The 21,526-nt window shown below is 32.6% G+C and overlaps 1 protein-coding gene across 1 annotated transcript in view; it reads left to right on the top strand.

Moving 5' to 3' along the window:
* LOC413134 (UNC93-like protein) overlaps window positions 1-21,526 on the top strand; it is a 41,616-nt gene extending 20,090 nt beyond the window's left edge. Inside the window, exons 4-6 of the mRNA XM_396585.7 lie at window positions 15,300-15,462; window positions 18,362-18,629; window positions 20,016-21,526. Coding sequence (XP_396585.2) covers window positions 15,300-15,462; window positions 18,362-18,629; window positions 20,016-20,335 — 751 coding nt within the window. The 3' untranslated portion in view covers window positions 20,336-21,526. The remainder of the gene's footprint in view (window positions 1-15,299; window positions 15,463-18,361; window positions 18,630-20,015) is intronic.

Below are 21,526 nucleotides of genomic sequence, written 5' to 3' on the forward strand. Positions count from 1 at the left end.
GGAGAACAAAAGGGGAATGAGAGAGGAGGGAAGATTAAAATAGGGAGAGAGGGGAGGAAGGGAAGGATCGCTTCGTGTTTCGATCGATTGGATGATGGAAGCACGATGATGCGATCCGGGTACTCCCCTGGAAGCTTGCCTAAGGGGAAATAAATTATACATATCCTTTCGATGGGCAGGTGTCAACGAAAAAAATGCCTCATCGCTTCGAGATACACGCCTCTTCGTTAACTGTCGTGATTTTGTTTTATTAAAAAAAATTTATTCTCTCTCTCTTTCTCTCATTTTTTTGCTCCTCTTCTCTTTTACTTAACTTAAACTTAAACGTAATTTACACGTACAAAAAATGTTTTTTCGAATTTCCATAAAATAATTCTACGACTTTTATTTCTTTTCATTTTTTTTTCCTTTTCGATCAATTGGAATGATGTACAAGATGTTTTTTTTCTTAAATAAAAAAAACGTTCTTGTAGAAAAAAATCTTCTCAATCAATCAAACTTGATTAAAGATTGCTCTTCTCTTAGAATAATTTCTTTTAGAATAATCTTTCTCCTCGGTCAAAAATTATTTTTATTCTTCATAAAATTTATTCCTTTGAATCGATTCGAAATAAATTTTTTTAATTTATTTTACGAGAGAATAATAAATTTTTACTTAATCGAAACAAAAGTCTCTTCTTCTAGTTTTCTTTCTCTATAATTATTTTCCAATCAACTCGATCCAAATTTATCTCCTTCTCTGTCGAATAATTTCGTGTTAATAATAATAATAATAATTCTCGTCTTGGCGAATTTTTTTCTCTCTCTCTCTCCCTCTTCCATCACGCACGACAGGATTTATCAATGGATACGCGGATGTATTAGTACGAGCCTCGTGGAGGAAGCGAGTTTCCAGAAGCTTCCGGCAGCGGTTCATGAAAACTCGCCCACATAACGGAAGAGAAAAAAAAAAAAAAAAAAGAGCGAGAAAAAAGACAGTGATGTTTTTTTCCACGAGTATTACGAAACGAATGCACCTTAATAAGCGTGTATCGCGCGAGATCCGCGCAAGATCCCTCCCCCCTCCCCTTCGCCCATTCAGAATCGCTATAAACATTGCTCTGCTCATGATTACAAAATAGCGTACATCCGACGCGGGATGCATCGAAGCAAAGCGGTTACACAATCAATGCCGCCGCAATTTATACTTATTAAAACTCGATAAATTTCTAGCTGTTGCCAGCATTGAAATCTCTCGGCTGTATTGCCGAGGGTATGCTCTATTGAATTCGAGTAAGCTTTACGATTTTCGTTATATTCGTAAATATAAGAAAAAAAGAGAGAGAGAGAGAGAATTGAAAAATTACAAAATCGAAAAAGAGCGTAGCGAAAAGAGTAATAACGATAAATGTTTGATCTATTACGTAATACGAATGGATTTGTGCATACATAATTGTATTAAATTTTCTTCGAATTGAAAATTTCTATTAATTGTTACAAATTGTTTGGAAAATTTATTGTTGAAATAAAACTCGAGCGAGTTTAATAGATAATAAATATTTCTCCTTTCGAAAAAGGAGATTTGTCGGAAGTATCGAGAAATTATATATATATATATATATGTGTGTGTATATATACAGGTTCGAAGAATTAGCATGATAGCAGAAATTTCGCGACGATTTCTACTCGTAATTATACAACAACGTTCCTTGACACACTCGTATATTTATTTATTCGGTTGTCATGCCTTATTAGTACCTTCTCGAAGAAAAAAAAACGGTGTGTTTCACCAAAACGAGTTATATAGAAAGGGAAAAAAAAAAAAGAAGTTTATGGTTTTTTTGATTACATAAAAAAATTTCACTTGAAATAGATTGGGTGAAATTTTTATTTCTCGATAAAAAGGAGTGGTAATAACTTTTTTTCATTTCTCGAAAATCATTTATGCGCACGTTATAATTTGTTAATAATAAGCAGTTTTTAATTTTAAAGCTAACATTGAACAACAATAACTTCGAATATTCATGAATCTCAATTGTTTTCGTACATACATTTTTGCACGAAAGAAAATGAATAACATAGAAATAGAATAGATACGATAATTACACCATTTTTTTTTCGAAAGTATTAAATATAACGAATATTATCTATATATATTCTCATATGGCGAATGCATGAATGATGACACGGCGTTTGTTATTTATATAATAAAATTATGCAAATTATTTTTTCGCAGTTACGGAAAGAAAAAAAAAATAAACGTATTTAAAATTAATTTCAATTCATTATGCAACTAAATGATTATGATTCTTTTAGAATTTAAAATATATGTAATAAATATTTATTGCGTTAATTTCAACACAGATGAGATTAAGATGGAATAATTTAAATAGCAATTTCAAAATTATATATCTATAATTTTTGTAAAATTCAATCAACGTTAAACATTATTATTTTTGTTTATATTATAACATAAAATAAGGAAAAAGCAATCGAAATTTCTAGAATCTTTCATTCTCTATAAATTTAAGAGAAATCCCATATTAAAATTTCCATTGTGAAAAGAAAGCAATTGAAATCTTCCACTTGTACCACTGTAGAATAATCTTTCATAAATAAGAGAAATTTTATTAGAATTCAAATATCCGCGTGTATAACACACGGATTTATCCATGTGGCCAAAATATAAATACCGTTATTTATGGGATTTCTTAGGTAGCGCCATCCACTCGACCCAGCAACCGGATGGCTTCCGGCAAGTGATCGAGTCGTATAAGCGAGCCGACTTGTTGGAGATTTGTCGTTTCAAGTTTGGTGAACTTCTGACTTCATCTCCGACCATCTCTCTCTCTCTCTCTCTCTCTCTCTCTCTCTCTCTCTCTCTCTCTCCCCCCCTCATTTAAAGTCTAGAGAATTTTTTCCCCCGATCTGATGTCGTCATTTGCATTTCAATCACGCGCTGTCTGGCGGAGAGCAACATTATTTCTGCCTTTTCTTAACAGTACATAGTAGCTTATACCAAGGACGTCTGTTCTCTTATCCGGACGTTGGTTTTTCAATGATATACCGTCACTAAAAATATTAATGGCTCGGAGAATGGTGATTTTCTATTGTAACATTTTCTATTGGCATCCGTACCATTTTTTTCAATTCAATATTACACGGTCGATATGTATATATAGATTTGCATATGCATATCGAGAGCTCCATAGCTATATTTTCATTGATAATTAATGCGCGTGACCTTCCGACTCGTTAGATCGAGAGATAGCTTCCCATGATAAACGGTGACGACACCTTCTTTATATCCATGGATATAAACCGGCTGGAAAAATCTGAATATGAATGTGTCCGATGTCTTGTCAACGAAAAAAAAATAAATCAGCTCGTTTCGTTCTCTCGCAATTTTTAATTAGCGAAGGAAGAAACAAAGAAGAGAGAAAGAAAGAAAGAAAGAAAGAAAAGGAAGACTCGTTAACCTATTTGAGGATTCTATTGTAGAAGTCGTTTAATTCTTCTTTCTTCTGCTCGTTTACTTCGTTGAGAAATAAACGTCGAGAGATGGAAAGATTCGAAAGGTGAGAAATGGAAATTTTAGATAATTTGGATCATCGATAAACGTAACTTTTACTGATATATAATAATAATCGATAATATAAAGTTGTAAGTTTTATCTGATAATATTTTATTTTCATATTATAATACACGTATATATGCTTTTATAAGATAAAAATTACGTAACATGCCTCGCATTATCAATCTTAAACGGATTAGAAGAGATAGAAAGTACTCGTGCTATAAGTGTTAAGTATAATTTAGATAATAGTATTTTTATTATAACGATCGAATGTGTAGCAGACTATATATAGACCCTATTGAGAAATTTCAAAATAATTTAGTTATATAATTGATCGATGTGAATGAAAAATTTTTAACCAATAACATTGTTCACGTCGTACCATTCACTTCCTCCGTAACAGAGTTACGAGTATCTATTAAGCGTGGAAAGGTTGTTTAAAAGTGGTTTAAACGATGCAATAATTCTAGAAATTCTAGAAATTCAAATGGGAGATAATTATTAAACAATTGGATCGTGACATATGGATTTGGAAAAATGAAATTGTACGAATTATGCTTTCAATGACACAGTGGGTATTTATGATTCTATTTCGCTTAGAAATAGACGAATAAAAAGGATCATTAAGATGCAAATTTTACGAGTCTTTATAAATTACGTAAAAAAAGATGGCCTGTTATACACCGTATTACCACGGATAATCCGTGCTTCATTCATAGGATCATCCAGATATATACACGAGCCTCGTGTGTTGATGATTATAGCCGGATTTACGATCACGAAGCATAATATCGAAATGGTTAGAAAAATTATCTTTTTCCTCTATCGTGATATTCCAGTGTGCGTTATTTCTTCTTCCTATTTATCATCGTGAATATTTCTAAATATTTGATACGAATATTTTTTCAAACAACCATATACGAATCTTCTTAAAAAATATACTTTTAAAACGTTTGCAATCAAAATTGCGTGCAATTTTCTTTGCCAGATTTACGAAAATTAAAAAATATTCGCGGGAATATTTTTTACTCGTTTCAATATTATTAGTCGTAAATTGTTCATTCAAATTGTCGTGCTAATAATAGACACAGAGAAAACTTGTGTTTAAATTTTTGCGTTTAATCCTTACATTATTATTTATTCTTAAATATCTTATCTGTTTCACAAGATTTTCAAGCAGTTACAAATATCATGTTGCAATTGCAAACTTACTATCTCGAAAAATTATTATTTTCAAGGAATTATCGTTATATTGCATTTTCTCGAAAGATCTTATTTTATATATAGAAAAGAAAAGATAAAAAAGAAATCTGCGTTAATAATAAACGAAAGAGATTTGACGAGCAAGACGTGTTCGCGTAAACGTGTTTTTCAACGGTGGTGGTGGAATACTTGTAACTCCTTTGTCTCTCCGGCCGAGAGACATGCTCGTCTCAAGAGAAAGGCGTGCGTCTGAAAGACTCGACGTACTTTCGATTTCCGATATTTCCTTCACTTCGATGAACATCCAATTCATCCTCCTTGTGCCGATTCAGCATTGTGCACAACACAATATTTACGTTCAATTCGTATTCCACGTGCCTCGCTCGAAACATATTACTTGTTCCAATGATTCCACGATTCTATTGGAATTCTTCGAACGATTAATTCGCAATCGATCACCACACGCGCACGCACACACGCACGCACACACAATCCTTCGTAATTTCGAGTCGAGGTAAACGATTCCGAGCGATCGGCCTCGCAATTAGCGAGAAATAACTGTATATATCTTTCGACTGGCATTTTTCCATTGACAATATAATGTTTGCGAAAATGTTTACCAAGATTTTTTTCTTTTTTTATTTTTCCTCCTCTTTCTTTTCGCTAATTATATCGTCACGCACAATGAATATTTTTACTTAAACTCGTATTTACTCGTGGATATGGACATTTATCAATGTCAATGTAATTACGAGTCCTAGTTTAGCTTAGATTGGGGAAGATTAAAATTATTTAAGAAGAAAAATATCGTCTTTATTTTCTTTCGTTCCGATTATTATTTATTTTTAAAAACATAATTCTTAATCACTTTTATAATAACGATCTTAATAACTCTAATTCATTTATCCTTTTATATAACATTCTTTAATAACAATACTTTTTTTCGTTTTTCTTCATATCACTTTTTATTTTTAATGATGCAATTTTTTATTATATCCTCCATTTTATATATGAACGTCTGAAAAACGTAATTAACACGTTCATCGCGTATATCTGAAAACCGAATCAGCACGTACTCTCATTTCTGCGATATCGATTCGTTCGAGAGACATAAAATCATAACGATTAAAGCACGTATATATAAAACTTATAATTTTCCATATTTTATAATTTGTTAACAAAGTGTGGTGCAGGGAGGACAAGGATTTCCATCAATCAATGATATAAACAAATTTCCATTTCTATCATCTATACGTATCCAATTCAAAATATAATTACTTTCTTACTTCACAAACTCACTTTTCGTTCCATATTACGATTACATTGTAATCGATCAAAACTTTTCATGAAACACACAATCCTTTATACGACGAGTGTCACAATTGCAATAAGAATCGCAGAATTATTGTACAAATCATTCATTCTATTACGTTGTTGCGTTTGATGAATTTCACAAATTCGAAAATAAATGAAACGAAGCTTGATGCCTCGATTTGAAGCCGGATGAATTACGCTTCAAGATATACAGATTTTAAAACTCTGCTATAATATAATTCTCCAAAGAGATTAGAGAATCAAAGGAAAGCAAGCGATCCTCTTGTATCTTTCGTAAAAGATTACAAATTGAATTATATTGAAATTCGTTTCGATCTATAATATGCTATCGATTTCAGGAATATCGATGGTCATCGATACCTGTACGCGGCGCGGGAATGACCGATTTTATTACATAACAGGAAAATATACTCGTGTAGCCAGATCGCCGCCTCGTATCGTATGCTTTGGTTTCTCGACTTATCGTTCGGTTCTCGTTTCCATTCCAAATCGGCGCGACGAGGCTCGAACAGGTAACCATAGTGTGTCATAACGGTTCCAGAAGCCATTCCACGTTGCTTGCTTGAGAGAGAGCAAGAATCGGCGAGTTGGAAACTGCGTATCCAACTGGTGAATATCGAGAGAGAGAGAGATCTAAGCGTATCAGATTCATTCCGTTTAAACATATTGTTAATCGCCTCCTTGTTCTTTCTTCGCTAGATTAAAAGCGATTCTTGCTGACCTTGCCGCATTGTTACGACCGCTGGTACTACGGATGACGTTGTAATGGCGCTTAATGACGCTGGATTTTCTCTTCTTTTTATTTTGAAATGCGTCAACCGATATTTATAAACGATCTTTCGCGAAAGTAAAGTAAGATGTTGCAGTAAGATGATTTTTTTTAACGCGTTCTCCTTCGATTACTCGAATATATATACATATATATTTTCTTATCCTCTTCGATTCTCTTGTGCAATAGATAAACTAAGCTACAATGTTACAAGGGAATCTTTTTTTTTTCTGTTTGAGTGTGTAACTGCAGTAGTTTTTAAAATAAAAATGGTGGCTTGTGTGTGTGCGTTTCTTTTTCTGCACCTCTTTTGCAAGAAAGATTTTGTAATTTTTGAAGGATATGTATAAGTATTGTAAGTAATGTAGTTTTTTTGAAAAATAATTAATTAATTTTAACTCAAAATTTATAGTTTTATTAAAATTTATAGTTTTTTGAGTCAGTTGTTATTAAATTACTTGTCAAGTTGATTTTTTTGAAAAAGAGAAGAATAACGAAGAATATTCCATGATGAAATTTCTTCTTCCATCTCTTCAAATGAATTCAATGATTAATAATGCATTTGTTGCCCGCATGTAGATCCTTACGAAATCGTGACGACACGATACATATTTAATAAAGGAAAATCAGGACGTAGAGAAGGAAATTATAAAATTTCTTTCCTTTCTTTCCTTTCCTTTGAACTTTCGAAATAGTATAGATAGGTGTAGAAAGTTTCGTTTTCCGTCTTCTTATGATGATTCTTTGTAATAAAATTAGTTACAAATGGAATAAAAGCACTTGATTCGATTCTTTTTCTATAAAGAGAAATATATTGGAATAATACTTTATTGTTATTACATCTTTAAAGAATTGTAGAAATGCAAATGAAAAAGAAAAGTGGTATCAAGAAACATCTTTGATATTCCTTTTCGTAATCGGAATGTTGAGGAAACAAAATTGAAGAAGAATTTGAGGAAAAAAAATTGGAAAAGAAATGTTGCGGTTGAAATAATGAAAGAAACATTAGTTAATTGATCGAGGAATTGTCTTTGTTCCGAGGAAAAAAAAATATGAGAGAAATGTCGATGATGTGTGATACTATTTTGCTCGAATACTAATTCTTTTTTCGAGCATCTTTTTCTCACAGTGTTGCGATTAAAAAAAGGGGAGAAAGGAAAATTTTTAAAAGAAATTTATCCCCGTATTATAACACGGGAGGGTTTTAAATCGGGCAATGTTCACAATGCAAATTGGAAATTAAAAATTAAGGACTTGCGATTCAATCGCTTAATTGATTCATCGTCGAAGATTGATTAATGATAATTATTAATTGTATGCTTATATATTATATTAATTATTTCAATCATCCTTTTTTTTAAGTCAATCACGATTTTTATTTTCTTTAATCCATCCATGAAATTAAAAATTTGCTTCAGTTAATGTCCATTATCGCCTCCTTAATAAAATTTTAATCGTCCTACTGGTTCAAATACGAGCCTTAAAAATCGTTATTATTGCCGCACCACCATCGATTTCGTTATCACATATTCTTCACCTCGTTCCCGTATGCATTTCTCTAATTTCACTCTTTCCGTATCGTTAAACCGTTTCAACGAACAATGAAATACTTATGCTATTAAACGTATCCCTGATGAATACATCAGGTAATATTTGTGCCGCATTTTATGCACGCTTCCAATGTGTAATTATGTGATATCGCCTCTTTCATTAATTCAATGGAGCATTGTGAAACAGCGATATAAATCATAGCGGACGGAAAATAGATAAATAAAAAAATACCCACCCTTTTCTCCGTTAATAACTTAATAATTTTGATTCTCGAAATAAGAGAAATAATAATAATAATAATAATAATTTTTCTTTTCTGGATTCTGAAAAAAAATCGAAATCGTTATATTATATATTTTTTAATTAAATTTTAAAAAATCCTTCGATCTAAAAATTAATTAATAATAACATAATTCACGCGCGTTTGATCCTCCTGATAAATTTTCCAAAGAAGCGAAAAAAAGAAGGAAAAAAATCTTCGTTTCCCCTTCGATCCGTTTGTTTGTTTCCCATCGAACGAAAACTCGTATCTCGTCCCCATCGGCGCAATAAAGATTCGGTTTTCCCTGGGAACATGATTCATGCCTGTTGCACGTGACGTTCCATAAAATTCAAACGTGTATCGAATCGATATTAAATCCATAATAACCCGATGCACTTCGCAAGGTAGCCGGAAACCCGATCGACCTTGCGTCCTCGTCAGAATCTCTAAACTGCTTCTATACTAGGTAAGTATTACTTATTACTTATTTTATCGTCGCGAACGGTTTCGCGCGAGCAATGTTTTCCTCCCGTTCGCCATGCATACATTTACGATCGATTAACGGTCCGCGGCTAATAGTTTATTCCAGCCACCGACATATTTACGATCCCAGTCAGAGATTTGTTCCTTTTTTATTTTTTTTTTTCTCTCCTTCTTTTCTCTCCTCCTCCTCCTCCTTCTCCTTCTCCCTCTCCTTCTTCTTCTCCTTCTTTTTTTCCATTCGTATACAATGCGTGGTATACAGATATATATATATATATATATATATATATATATATATATTATATACTCGTTTGTAGGTATATATAGTGGTTGGGTTGCCGCAAGTGCAACCAGTACCGGACTATGAGTCAGGCATTCTTGAATTATGTATTTGGATTAGCTGATGACTTGTTTAATGTTTACAAGCTGACACATTCTAGTTAGAATGTTCACGTGCATTGCTTGCCGCGTAAGTACATTGACATTTGTACCGTGGCACGATCACGGTCCGGATCGAATAATATTTGACGTTCGGTAATCTTTTGTCAATAACCGTGCTCTAAGATTACTTTGTATCGGTGTTGTATCTGTTGTTGATTGTTAGCACCGCGGGTTAGGGTTAGTGAAATAAAGCACGGTTAGACACGGTTTCATATCAATTTAGTGTTTGTAATAAAAATAAGAACTCTTGTTCAATTCTCATTGTCGAGGTTTATCGCGTAAACGCGATTTCATTTGATATTAATATTTTACAATGCCGAATTTTTAAACAGTCTCTCAGTCTTTCGGTAAAATTTTTATTTTTGAATCCTTTTTCTTTTCTCATCCACGTGTTGCACGATTCTTCTCTTCGAAACAAAAAAGTGTTTCAAATTTTCGTAGAGAATATGAACTTTTGGTGTATTCTTGGATTTAATTATTTTATATAGAAAATGATGTAACAATGGAAATATTTTTTAGTAGTCAGTTTAAGTTTTCCTACTAAATTGCTGCATACTGTATACAACAATTATGCGGAAGTGAACAATGCAAAAAAAAAAAAAAAAGAACTAAGTCCGTCGAGGAAGAATTGAAAACTCTGCGGTAACTTTCCGCTTTTGCTGGAAAAGTTAAACAAACTTAGAAGAAGAATTCGCTTCTGTGATAAATTTCGTAAAATTTTACTCGAAATTAATTTTATGGAAAATTGTGTCTGCTCGTTTGATTATTATAATAATGTACAAATAAAGGAAAAGAAGAGATTAGATTATTCGAAAGATAAGAATAATTTGAACGTATATTAATTCCTCCTTTTTAGAGAGATACGAAAATTTCTAATAAAAGTTTCAACTTTTTTTTTTTTTAATTTTTGCTCAAGAAATCCACTCAAATTATATGTGTATTTATTTCCATTAATTTTTTAATCCAACATCGAAGTATAAATAATTAACTTTTTAACGCACACGGAGCGAAAAAAATCGAATAGTGCATTGATGTTTGAGGTGCAACGACACCTTCGTGTTGTCGTTGCAATTATGCACAAATTGTTGTTCGTGTTTTCTTTTTTTTTAAATAAGCGACTTAAGGTAAATTAAGATAAACATTACAACACAATCGTCCTGTAATAAAACGATACATATTTTAGCGGCAATAAGTTTGAATAAATGGACTTGTTTGTAAATGAAAAATTATTCGAGGAAAGAAATAATAATAACAGAATAATTTTCGCGTAACCGGGTTTACGTAAATCCCTCGAGCGAACGAATTTTCGATTACTCATACAGACTCGTACTATATATATATATATCGTGTGTAATTAATTTACTCCCGTTCACGAGTTCAGAAAACCACAGAGTTTTATCTGTTTAAATATCGTTTAGTTCAGGATTTTCAATGTAACGATTTCATAACTTTACCTACAATGTTTATTTATCTATTATTTAAAGAGATTCTTTGTATTCGTTATTAAACTTTTATTAAAATTTTCGAAATTCAAACTTCGATAATTCCAACTTGTTCTATTCAGATTCTCTGACAATTAGAAACGATTATTATATTTTTTTTCTATTAGTAGACCAGTATTAATAATAATAATGATATTCGATGACTCATTTTTAGCAACACTGCCAATGTTCTTCGGTTTTTCTTCGGAATTTATTCAGATAAGATATTTCATAATGACACTAATTAAATGTGCAAATGCTTAAAAACATTTTTTTTACGATCGCACAAGTTCAAACAACTCTTGAATTTCTTTCTCGTCGTATACGCTCTGACGTCAAGAAGACGGCACGTAATTTTTTCCTTCCTTCCTTCCTTTCTTTCTTTCTTTTATTATCAATTCGATCACAATGGTAACACGAGTTATAAAACAGTGGGATTTCGATTAACCAGCGGGTTGATGAAGAGATCGGCAAACGAGATAGATCTCGAGGCCTACCGGATGATCGAATCTTGAAGTAGAAGTAATTAAAAATGTTTGTGATTCGAACAAATATTCATTACAAATTTTTCGACGTAGAAGTAAACGACAAAAGAAATTATAATAACAATAATAATCGTGCAGCCTATCTAAAAGTGTCATCTTTTAAAACGTTCCTTTCCTCTTAAAAAAAAAAAAAAAAGATTGCACTTTTGAATATTAAAATTCAATTTGCAATCAAAATAAAATTATGATAATTTCGTATTTTAATTTCCTCACCTTGGAATATTTCTTTCTATCTTGAAAAAGATTGACGCCACCGTCGAAACATTTAAACACAACAGACAGCAAAGAGAATTACGATAATTCCATCCCTTCCCGTTTCAAAAGGAGGATCGTGTCACGTCTCTCTTCAATCGCGAGATTAAGAAGCGCGAGAAATTTAAAATTTACAATTTGTCCAAATTGTGGCAGAAGAACGAAACTCTAAAAAACCTCTCCTCTCTTCTCTCTCTCTCTCTCTCTCGAGGTAGATCCGTTCAGAATCCCTCGGGGTAGATCGCATTCAACTGCTCCGTGGCTAAATTTAGCGGAAGGATAATTTACCGGATTCTGGTGAACGGCTCTTTTACGAGTGTTCGCCTTCTTCTTCTTCGCTGCTCGTTACGGGGGAAAGAGGGGAGGGGGAGGGACTTCCGCGATCCCCTCCTCTCTCCGAATTATCCGACCTTCTGTTAATCTGTATCCGGCAAAAATCCACCACCTCCCCTCCACCCACCGTACACATATCCGTTCGGGTTTCTCTCGGTTCTTCGGCTTGCTTGGATTCGAAATTTTCTTCTGCCGTGAAAAAAAATTTGTGAAAAAAGGAAAGAGGGGGAAAAAAACTTGAACCGGTTTTTCGCCTGGATATAACGCAACCAGCCTTCATCCAAGTACCATTTTACAGGTGTGCGGATATGTTGTACGCGAGTTTTGTACACGAGTGTGTGGGATAAAATACATCCTACAGGAATTTTTGAAATAATAATTATTTTTGATGATTTACTATATACATCGCGTTTCAATTACAAACGTTTGGATATTATAATCGATTTGAGGAATTGGATTTGAAAGGAGATGTAATAAGTGAAAAATCTTCGATTGATTACAAACGTTTGGATATTATAATCGATTTGGATTATTGGATTTGAAAGGAGATGTAATAAATGAAAAATCTTCGATTGATTACAAACGTTTGGATATTATAATCGATTTGGATTATTGGATTTGAAAGGAGATGTAATAAGTGAAAAATCTTCGATTAATTACAAACGTTTGGATATTATAATCGATTTGGATTATTGGATTTGAAAGGAGATGTAATAAGTGAAAAATCTTCGATTAATTACAAACGTTTGGATATTATAATCGATTTGAGGAATTGGATTTGAAAGGAGATGTAATAAGTGAAAAATCTTCGATTAATTACAAACGTTTGGATATTATAATCGATTTGAAGAATTGGATTTGAAAGGAGATGTAATAAGTGAAAAATCTTCGATTAATTAAAACGTTTGGATATTATAATCGATTTGGATTATTGGATTTGAAAGGAGATGTAATAAGTGAAAAATCTTCGATTAATTACAAACGTTTGGATATTATAATCGATTTGGATTATTGGATTTGAAAGGAGATGTAATAAGTGAAAAATCTTCGATTAATTACAAACGTTTGGATATTATAATCGATTTGGATTATTGGATTTGAAAGGAGATGTAATGAGTGAAAAATCTTCGATTGATTACAAACGTTTGGATATTATAATCGATTTGGATTATTGGATTTGAAAAATGTAATAAGTGAAAAATTTTCGATTCGAGAAAAAGAAAGGGAAATTATTAGATGAAGTTAAATTTTGGTAAGGAAAAAAAAATATCTCGTTTTTATCGAATTTATGATATAAATTTCTTATCTAAAAATTTTACTTGTACATATCTCGCGTGTTATGATGTATCCTCATAGTATGCATACAGATGTTCCATGTCTGGTTTAAATGTGGCGACTCTTAAATAATATTAGAAACGTGAATCTTATTTTGCACCACTCGTAAAATTACTCCTCTGTCAACCGGTTCGCTTTTGAAAGACAAATGTGCGTTTTAAAGATTTCATGTACTATGAACGTTAAGTTTATTACTCATTAAATGCTAGTTTAGTTTATTGCCAAGAAGATTGAAGCTTTTGTCCGGGATGAGGCTAAACGATCGGAATATCCAACGATTAGAAATAAATTATTAAGAGATAAACTTTTTCTCTATTTCTATTATTTTTTGCAACTTTGACGAGAGAAGAAATTCGAACCAATTTCATTTTCAGTTCCACAAGAGTCCAATTCTTCGTTCGTCAATATTTATAAATTTGTTGCAAATCCTTAAGAAAAAAAAAATCTTATAATTTAAATATACAGTTTCAAAACAGGAAATGCTTTTATCTTCGATGAATTCTTTTTGCATCTTATCTATCTCTCCAACTAGTTGTTAATCAATCTATGATCGTTCTACCTCACTGATTCCTGTCAACATTTCGCAATAGACATATTTTGAACCGCTAAAGTATCAAGGCTCTCGTGTCACAGGTTTTACTGTCACACATGCTTTCGAGATTACTTATTTAACATAAGAAAGGCGTATCTCGGATAAAATAAATACATCGAACTAACTACTAAATCTATTTACAACGATATATATTTGTCGAGTAGTTTTATTCGATACGATAATAATCGTATCCCATTGTTCGAGGATAATTTGAAAGAAGGAAAAGTTACGATCGCCACAATTTTTATCCTAAAAATCAAATCAAAGTAACCAGAGAATTTTAATCTTCTTTCTCTAAGAGAATAAAAATCACCTTCCCTTTTTTTTTTAATAATAACGATATTCTATAAAATTAAAATCTGAAATCCTCCGCTTAGATGATCTTGGATTCAAAAATCTTTATGATCAATGTCAATGAAATAAATCTACACTGTTTATATCAGGATCAAATATCGATATTAATATCGATATTATTATCATAATGGATTACACTCGTTTGATATTTAATAAATGATCGTAGTGAAAATATTCCAGGATTATTTTCATAATTTTACCCAATTCTTATTTAATTATATTTGTCGCAAGATAAATAATCAAAGGCGGCACGGGGATGGCGAAGCAGCGAGGTGACTAGACAAGTGGCAATGTTTGCCATATAATAGTCGGCTGGGTTAAATATAATTCAGAGATACCATTTAGTTGCATCAATTTCCTGGATTAAAACCGCTCAAAAATTAAGCCGCGAAACGACGTTACGGTTACAGATTCGTGACGTGATGTTGCAGAAACATTTCAGTAATTATCTCCAGCATTTAAGGCTACAATTATGATAAAACTACCGTAATTTACAACCGATCCGTTTTCCACGAAATAATTCGCACATCAACTTTGTGTATACACATTTTTTCCATTTGTTATTTTCTGTTACAAATAATTATCAAATAGGTGGAAATTAAAGCTTTCACGTTATATTTATCCTGTTCCATTTTTATTAGCATATATAATAATTTTTCTCGAAAAATCCTGATTAATTTATAAAGAAAGAGAAAAATATATATTCTTTTAATAAATTAAATTATATTTAGAAATAATGCTCCATGGTATGGAATAAAGTTTCTTTATTTTAAATAAATTTTATTCTAACTTTCCTTTCTTTTTCAGGTACGGTGAGAAGCAGCGAAAAGTCGACAGCCAAGAGCTCAGTGGTATACAATTGCTTTCCGCAACTGCTTATCAACTGAAGAAACCCTATCAGCAACTCCTAATACCGATCACGATATGGATCGGTATGGAGCAAGCGTTCATCGGAGCAGACTTTACACAAGTGAGTAATTGAGGGATTCTGTGAAACGAATAATTTATATATATATATATATAAAAATCGATATATTTAGAATTTCGTATTCTCACGTTGATATTGAATGACAATTAGTGTACACGCATCGATTTGCATGAATAATTTACGTCCAGGTAGCAAGCAGGCAGTAAGTACTTAAAGTAGGCACTTATGTACCTAGAATTACTATGAAATTTTTCATTCAATTTTTCACATTCTCAAATCATCGTTCATTCTATCATCGAATTAAGCTTCGAGTTAATAATTCTATTACCATATAATCACTGAAATTAGAAATTGAATAATGGCCTATATAAGAATTAACTTCATCGACAGAATAGATTTTAATTCCGTATAATCCCAAAAGGATAATCGCTACTTAAGATTCTTTTATCTTACAATATCTTTACTGACAATGGGAAGGAATTAAAGTAATATTTAAAAGGAATATATAAATTATATTATAATTTTCAAATCGTGGAATGGAAACATTACAGAGGATTGGGAAGAGAGTTTAATGATAAATTAATAATTTTTCTTTTTTTTTCTTTTTTTTTTTTTATCGGAAATTCGTTAATCAAGAGCTCGACGATATATTGTTTGCCGATTTCTTAAACAACTGGAGGCAATTATTTACGAGTCACGAGGCAGAACAATCGAGCAACGACTCGCCCACGCTCGGAGAGAAAATGAACGAGCCTGTTGTCAGTGGAAACTTCATTTCGATAAGGCCATTGATTACGAATAGCCGATTATGCATTCGAGGATGAATCTCTTCGAAGGAACCGAGACTAAGAATGGAACGACCACGGTCTCATGATCGCCGATTTAAAAGTATAATAATATTGGTTACAGTAATGGCGATGCAATATTATATCCACCGATTATCCAAGAATTCTCGCGCCGCTTGTTTCAGAACAAGCTGCAACACAGACTCGATCCTTTTAGATTGGCATCAAAAATAAGTTCACGATGATGATGAAAAACGTTCCAAAAATATTTGGAAAAAGTTCAAATTTACTCAATCTTTACTTCATTATCCAACAGACATTTAGAATAATTATTGAAAATACATTATTAGATTGGACTACGAAATTTTTTTTAATAAACGAAACAAAATTACGTTTAAAAGAAACTTAAAAACTTGATCAAAAATAACATGATGAAAAACGTTCCAAAAATATTTAGAAAAAGTTCAAATTTACTCAATCTTTACTTCATTATCCAACAGACACTTAGAATAATTATTGAAAGTACATTATTAGATTATTGGACTACGAAATTTTTTTTAATAAACAAAACAAAATTACGTTTAAAAGAAACTTAAAAACTTGATCAAAAATAACATGATGAAAAACGTTCCAAAAATATTTGGAAAAAGTTCAAATTTACTCAATCTTTACTTCATTATCCAACAGACACTTGGAATAATTATTGAAAATACATTATTAGATTATTGGACTACGAAATTTTTTTTAATAAACAAAACAAAATTACGTTTAAAAGAAACTTAAAAATTTGATCAAAAATAACATAATATAATAATCTGATCTGTAAATATGAACATTCATAAATCTATTCTTCCACAAAGAAATATTTAATGATTATTGTAATTGTATAATTTTTCTTGTTAAATCGATGAATTAGAAAAAAAAAAGAAAAGGAAAAGATGCAGTCAACAAAAATAGAAAACCTAAAAGCATTAATGATTATTCTCATCAGATTGAAGAACAAAAACTTGGCTAGGATCACCCGGATACAAACCGGATACAGAACGGCAGGTTCATGATGCGTAACGGCCATACGAGGTCGTGCAATTGTTCTCCGGAAATACATACTACTGATCACACAGATATGCTGAAATATCGGCTGAAGCACGCATCCTTTGGCTTTAAAGCGCTGAATGACTTCAAATTATAAGTTGTATAATATATACGATTACGTACTCTACGTGAACGCTGCTGTTTAAAAAGTACGTTGATCGATTATACATTTGAATAATTTTAATATATAAAATAATATGGATCATGAATTAAAATAAGGAAGAGTGTAGAAAAAATCTTTGCCCGTAATTTTTTAAAAATTAAACCAAAAAGTATAGGTTATATAAAATAAAATTTAATAAATCAATAGACTAATCTAATATCTAATAATAACCCGTCCAACTATAATAATTATACGCAATGATAAAACCTGGAGTATCTCTTTGTCCATAATTTTTCAATCAAATTACACCCCGTCGAAGACGAGCAACCCCTTCTCGTTGTTATACGTTGTCCGCACGCAAACAGGGAAAGGGAATGAAGAGGAGGAAGAAGAAGAAAGATGAAAAAAAAAAAATATAGATGATACAGTTTGGAGAAGGCAAACTTGTCCGAAACCAGTTCGGTGATGAAATATGCGGGCAAATTGGGCAAGGAATAAAGTGATTCGGCGAATAAAACGCTACTGGAAAATATCAGGATACCTGATGGGACGCGCGCTGCTACCTTTCATTGGATCAGCTGGTTCGACGCGTTATAAATAGCCCAGAATTTTATTCTTGCGGCAATTCCCCGATACCACTTCCATACCGGGAATCTCGTGAACCAGTATTTCTTCTTCTTTTTTTCCTTTTTTTTTCTCTCTCTCTACGGGTGCATCGACGGCCTGGCCTGCGCAGCTATCAGCACTGCACCACGATGTTGCTAAACGCGTCCTATGAATTTTCCTTCGAATTTTAAAACGATTTATAATTTCTCTGACACCGTAAAATATTTATCCGTTATACTCGATGAGATTACATTAATTATTTTAATGATTGAAAATTTTATGGATAGATAATTCCATTTATTCTAACAAATTGTCGCGACGTTTTATAATCGAATGAATCACTTTCCTTTTCTAGGCTTATATTTCTTGCGCGTTGGGCGTGCATCGAGTCGGCTACGTAATGATCTGCTTTGGAGTTGTGAACGCTATTTGCTCGTTGGTGTTTGGATCTTTAATGAAATTCGTCGGCAGGCAGCCACTCATGGTGCTGGGCGCCATCGTCCATGTTAGTCTTATCGTCGTGCTACTCCACTGGAAACCGAACCCCGATAACCCTTACGTTTTTTACTCTGTCTCTGGGCTTTGGGGTGTCGGCGATGCCGTATGGCAGACGCAGGTGAACGGTACGTATTTTTTTCAAATTAATATTTTTCAACAGTGGATATAAATTTTCATCTCTCAAAAGTTTTTATTTCAAGTTAAAATTTTAATTTACTTTTATCAGCTTGTTGATATCTTCGAAATAACATTGGTTCTACGTGTTTGACAAAAATTACTTACTTGGTTATTTATTTCCCAATCGGAAATAATGGTACAACTGTAATTATACTTGTGATTATTGTAAAATATCATAGCGTGGTGTAACTTTATGCCTTAGATAAAAGATACCTTGACATGAATTTTTAAAGAATTATTAAAGAGGATATTTCTTTTTTTATGTCATTTATCTTGTATCATAAGTTGTAAAAAAAATATATCTACAAATATTTTCAATCGATATGATTAATCGTGATTACGTGGCGATTACACAGAATTGTAGAAATAAAATTGTTTGGAAGAGATATTTAGTCTTGTTTTTTCAAAAAAAAAAAATAGAAAATTATTCGATTATTGCATTATATGACATTCAGACGATTATACGTAACTTGTACTACGGACTTTATCACTCGATGTTTATTACATTTTTCTATTTCAATCGAATCTATTCTTTAATAGGAAAAAATCCCTTTTTATCAATCAGATAATGGAAATAAATTAGATTATCCGAGGAAATAAAAGGAATTTGGAATTGTTCGAGCAATATAGGAAAAAATTAATATCCAACGAATCTTAAGTTATTCATTTCTGCAGTGATATCATGAAGTAAATTCAATCTAAGTTATAACAAATAAATTAATAGATATTTGCTAGAGAAAAAAATATTTCTATTCAAATTTGTATTCAACAACTGTCCTGCATCATTCGTCTCGTTCAATTGAATTCCACGCAACAACAAAATTCTCCAGATTTATCGCTTCCATCCGATACATCCTTATCCTGTAATGATGTCATCAGCTGTTTACAGATTTCTTTGTTCTTTCGGAAGATTTTACGTTTCCTCTCTTTTTTTGGTTTTTCGCTTTTTTTTAATTTACTTGTTTTCCATAACACGTGTTAATTACAACCATAAATAATTTACTTGTTCATCAAAAATTAATAATACCGATATCAAATCTCGTGGTGCCATTTGCCAATTCTCTTCGTACACGTGATCACGATGCATCCTAGACGTTCATACGATATATATTCATCTACACGCGCACACGTATGTCGTTCTTCGAATCACGTTTCATACGTGAAACAATAGCCCGGCAAATCGCTCGTTCCATTCCTAATCAATCAATTTGTACCTCATTCCCATTCGCAAAATGTCGATTTTCCTTCAACTTATTACCCTCTCTTAGAACGTATTTCGAGATTTCTCGAAAGAAAAATTAAATTTACGAAAACGAAATTTCTCCCTTTTCCAGGTCTGTACGGGACTCTGTTCAGGCGTAACAAAGAAGCAGCATTCTCAAATTACAGACTGTGGGAGAGTGCCGGTTTCGTGATAGCGTACGCGTACAGCACCCATCTGTGCGCCCGTATGAAGCTGTACGTGATGCTTACAGTGTTGCTAGTCGGCACATGCGGATACATCGTGGTGGAATTGTTGCACAGGCGTAAGCAGAAAAGGCTGAAGGCCATCGCGGATGATCCAAAGGCCGCTCAAGCGGAGGCGAATCAAGTGGAGGAGACCGACGATGAAAAGGACGATATCGACGACGATATCATTATAACTCATCTCTGAAACAACATCGTGCACCGACGAGGAATCTCATCAGTGACTTGATCGACTCTTCTCTTTTATTCTTCCTTATTGCTTTCCTCCTATATAAGTAACGAACATGATTACAACCAAGGGGGCGAATATATATATATATACGTAGACACGTAGGGGGGGATACATCATCGATCCTCGATCATCTCTGAACGAGTGATCAAAAAAAAAAAAAAAAAAAAAGAAAAAACCCCCGTCATGGAAAAGTATATGTACCATGATTGTTACCCGTTTTTATAGGAAGCGTAAGGGGATAAATATTTTTCTTCGGAAGGATGTAGAACGGAAATTAAGATAAGATCGGCGATACGAGTAGGGCCGCGAATCGAATCCGTTGTTTTTTGTTGTTATTCGTATTGCTGATGATGCTGCACGCGATTAAATTGTTGTACATTCGTCTTAAGATGAGAATCGTGGGTGGAAAAAAAAAAAAAGAAAAAAAAAAAGAAGTATCGCAGGACTATATAAGGATAAGAAGACGCTCTTTTATCGGGGCTTTTATTTTTAATATTCTTTTTCGAATTTTCTTTCCCCTAGTAGATTGTTTTTTTCTTTTTTTCTACATTAATTCTATAAATTTCATTTGTTAAACAAAACAGCCTCGGTTCTTTATACACGTCACGTTATCGTTGGAGGGCTGTCGTTGACCCCGTGTTTTTTCTTTTTTCTTTCAATCGAAAAACGAAAAAGACATACGAAAGATGTAACGCGACAAAGCTCGCGGGATCGTTGTACGGAGAGAGAGAGAGAGAGAGAGAGTGAGAGAGAGAGAGAGAGAGAGAGAGACGTTCCTTCGGTTCCACCGGTTTTGGAGACCGAAAAAGTGTGAAAGAATAAAAAAAAAAAAAAAGGAAGAAACCGACTCATACAAAAAATTGACGAGGGATAAGGAAATTGCGCGAAATGTGTCGATCACTTGATGGATGCGTTTTTTGTTATATCAGTATGTATCATTTTGTAGAGAGATTCTATCACGACGATTCCATTATTGTCAACAAATAAAAAAACGAATTGCTTGCCTTCACGGTGCTAGAAGCGCGTTCCGATGCCATATATAATATCGTTTTTATGCGTTTTATATCTAGCGTTTTATATCTTTGATCTTCACTTAAGTGTAAGACGTTAATTATTGATTAAAAAGAGAGAGAGAGAAAAAAAAAA

The sequence above is a fragment of the Apis mellifera genome, linkage group LG11 (genome assembly GCF_003254395.2).
Source record: "Apis mellifera strain DH4 linkage group LG11, Amel_HAv3.1, whole genome shotgun sequence".
NCBI lineage: Eukaryota > Metazoa > Arthropoda > Insecta > Hymenoptera > Apidae > Apis > Apis mellifera.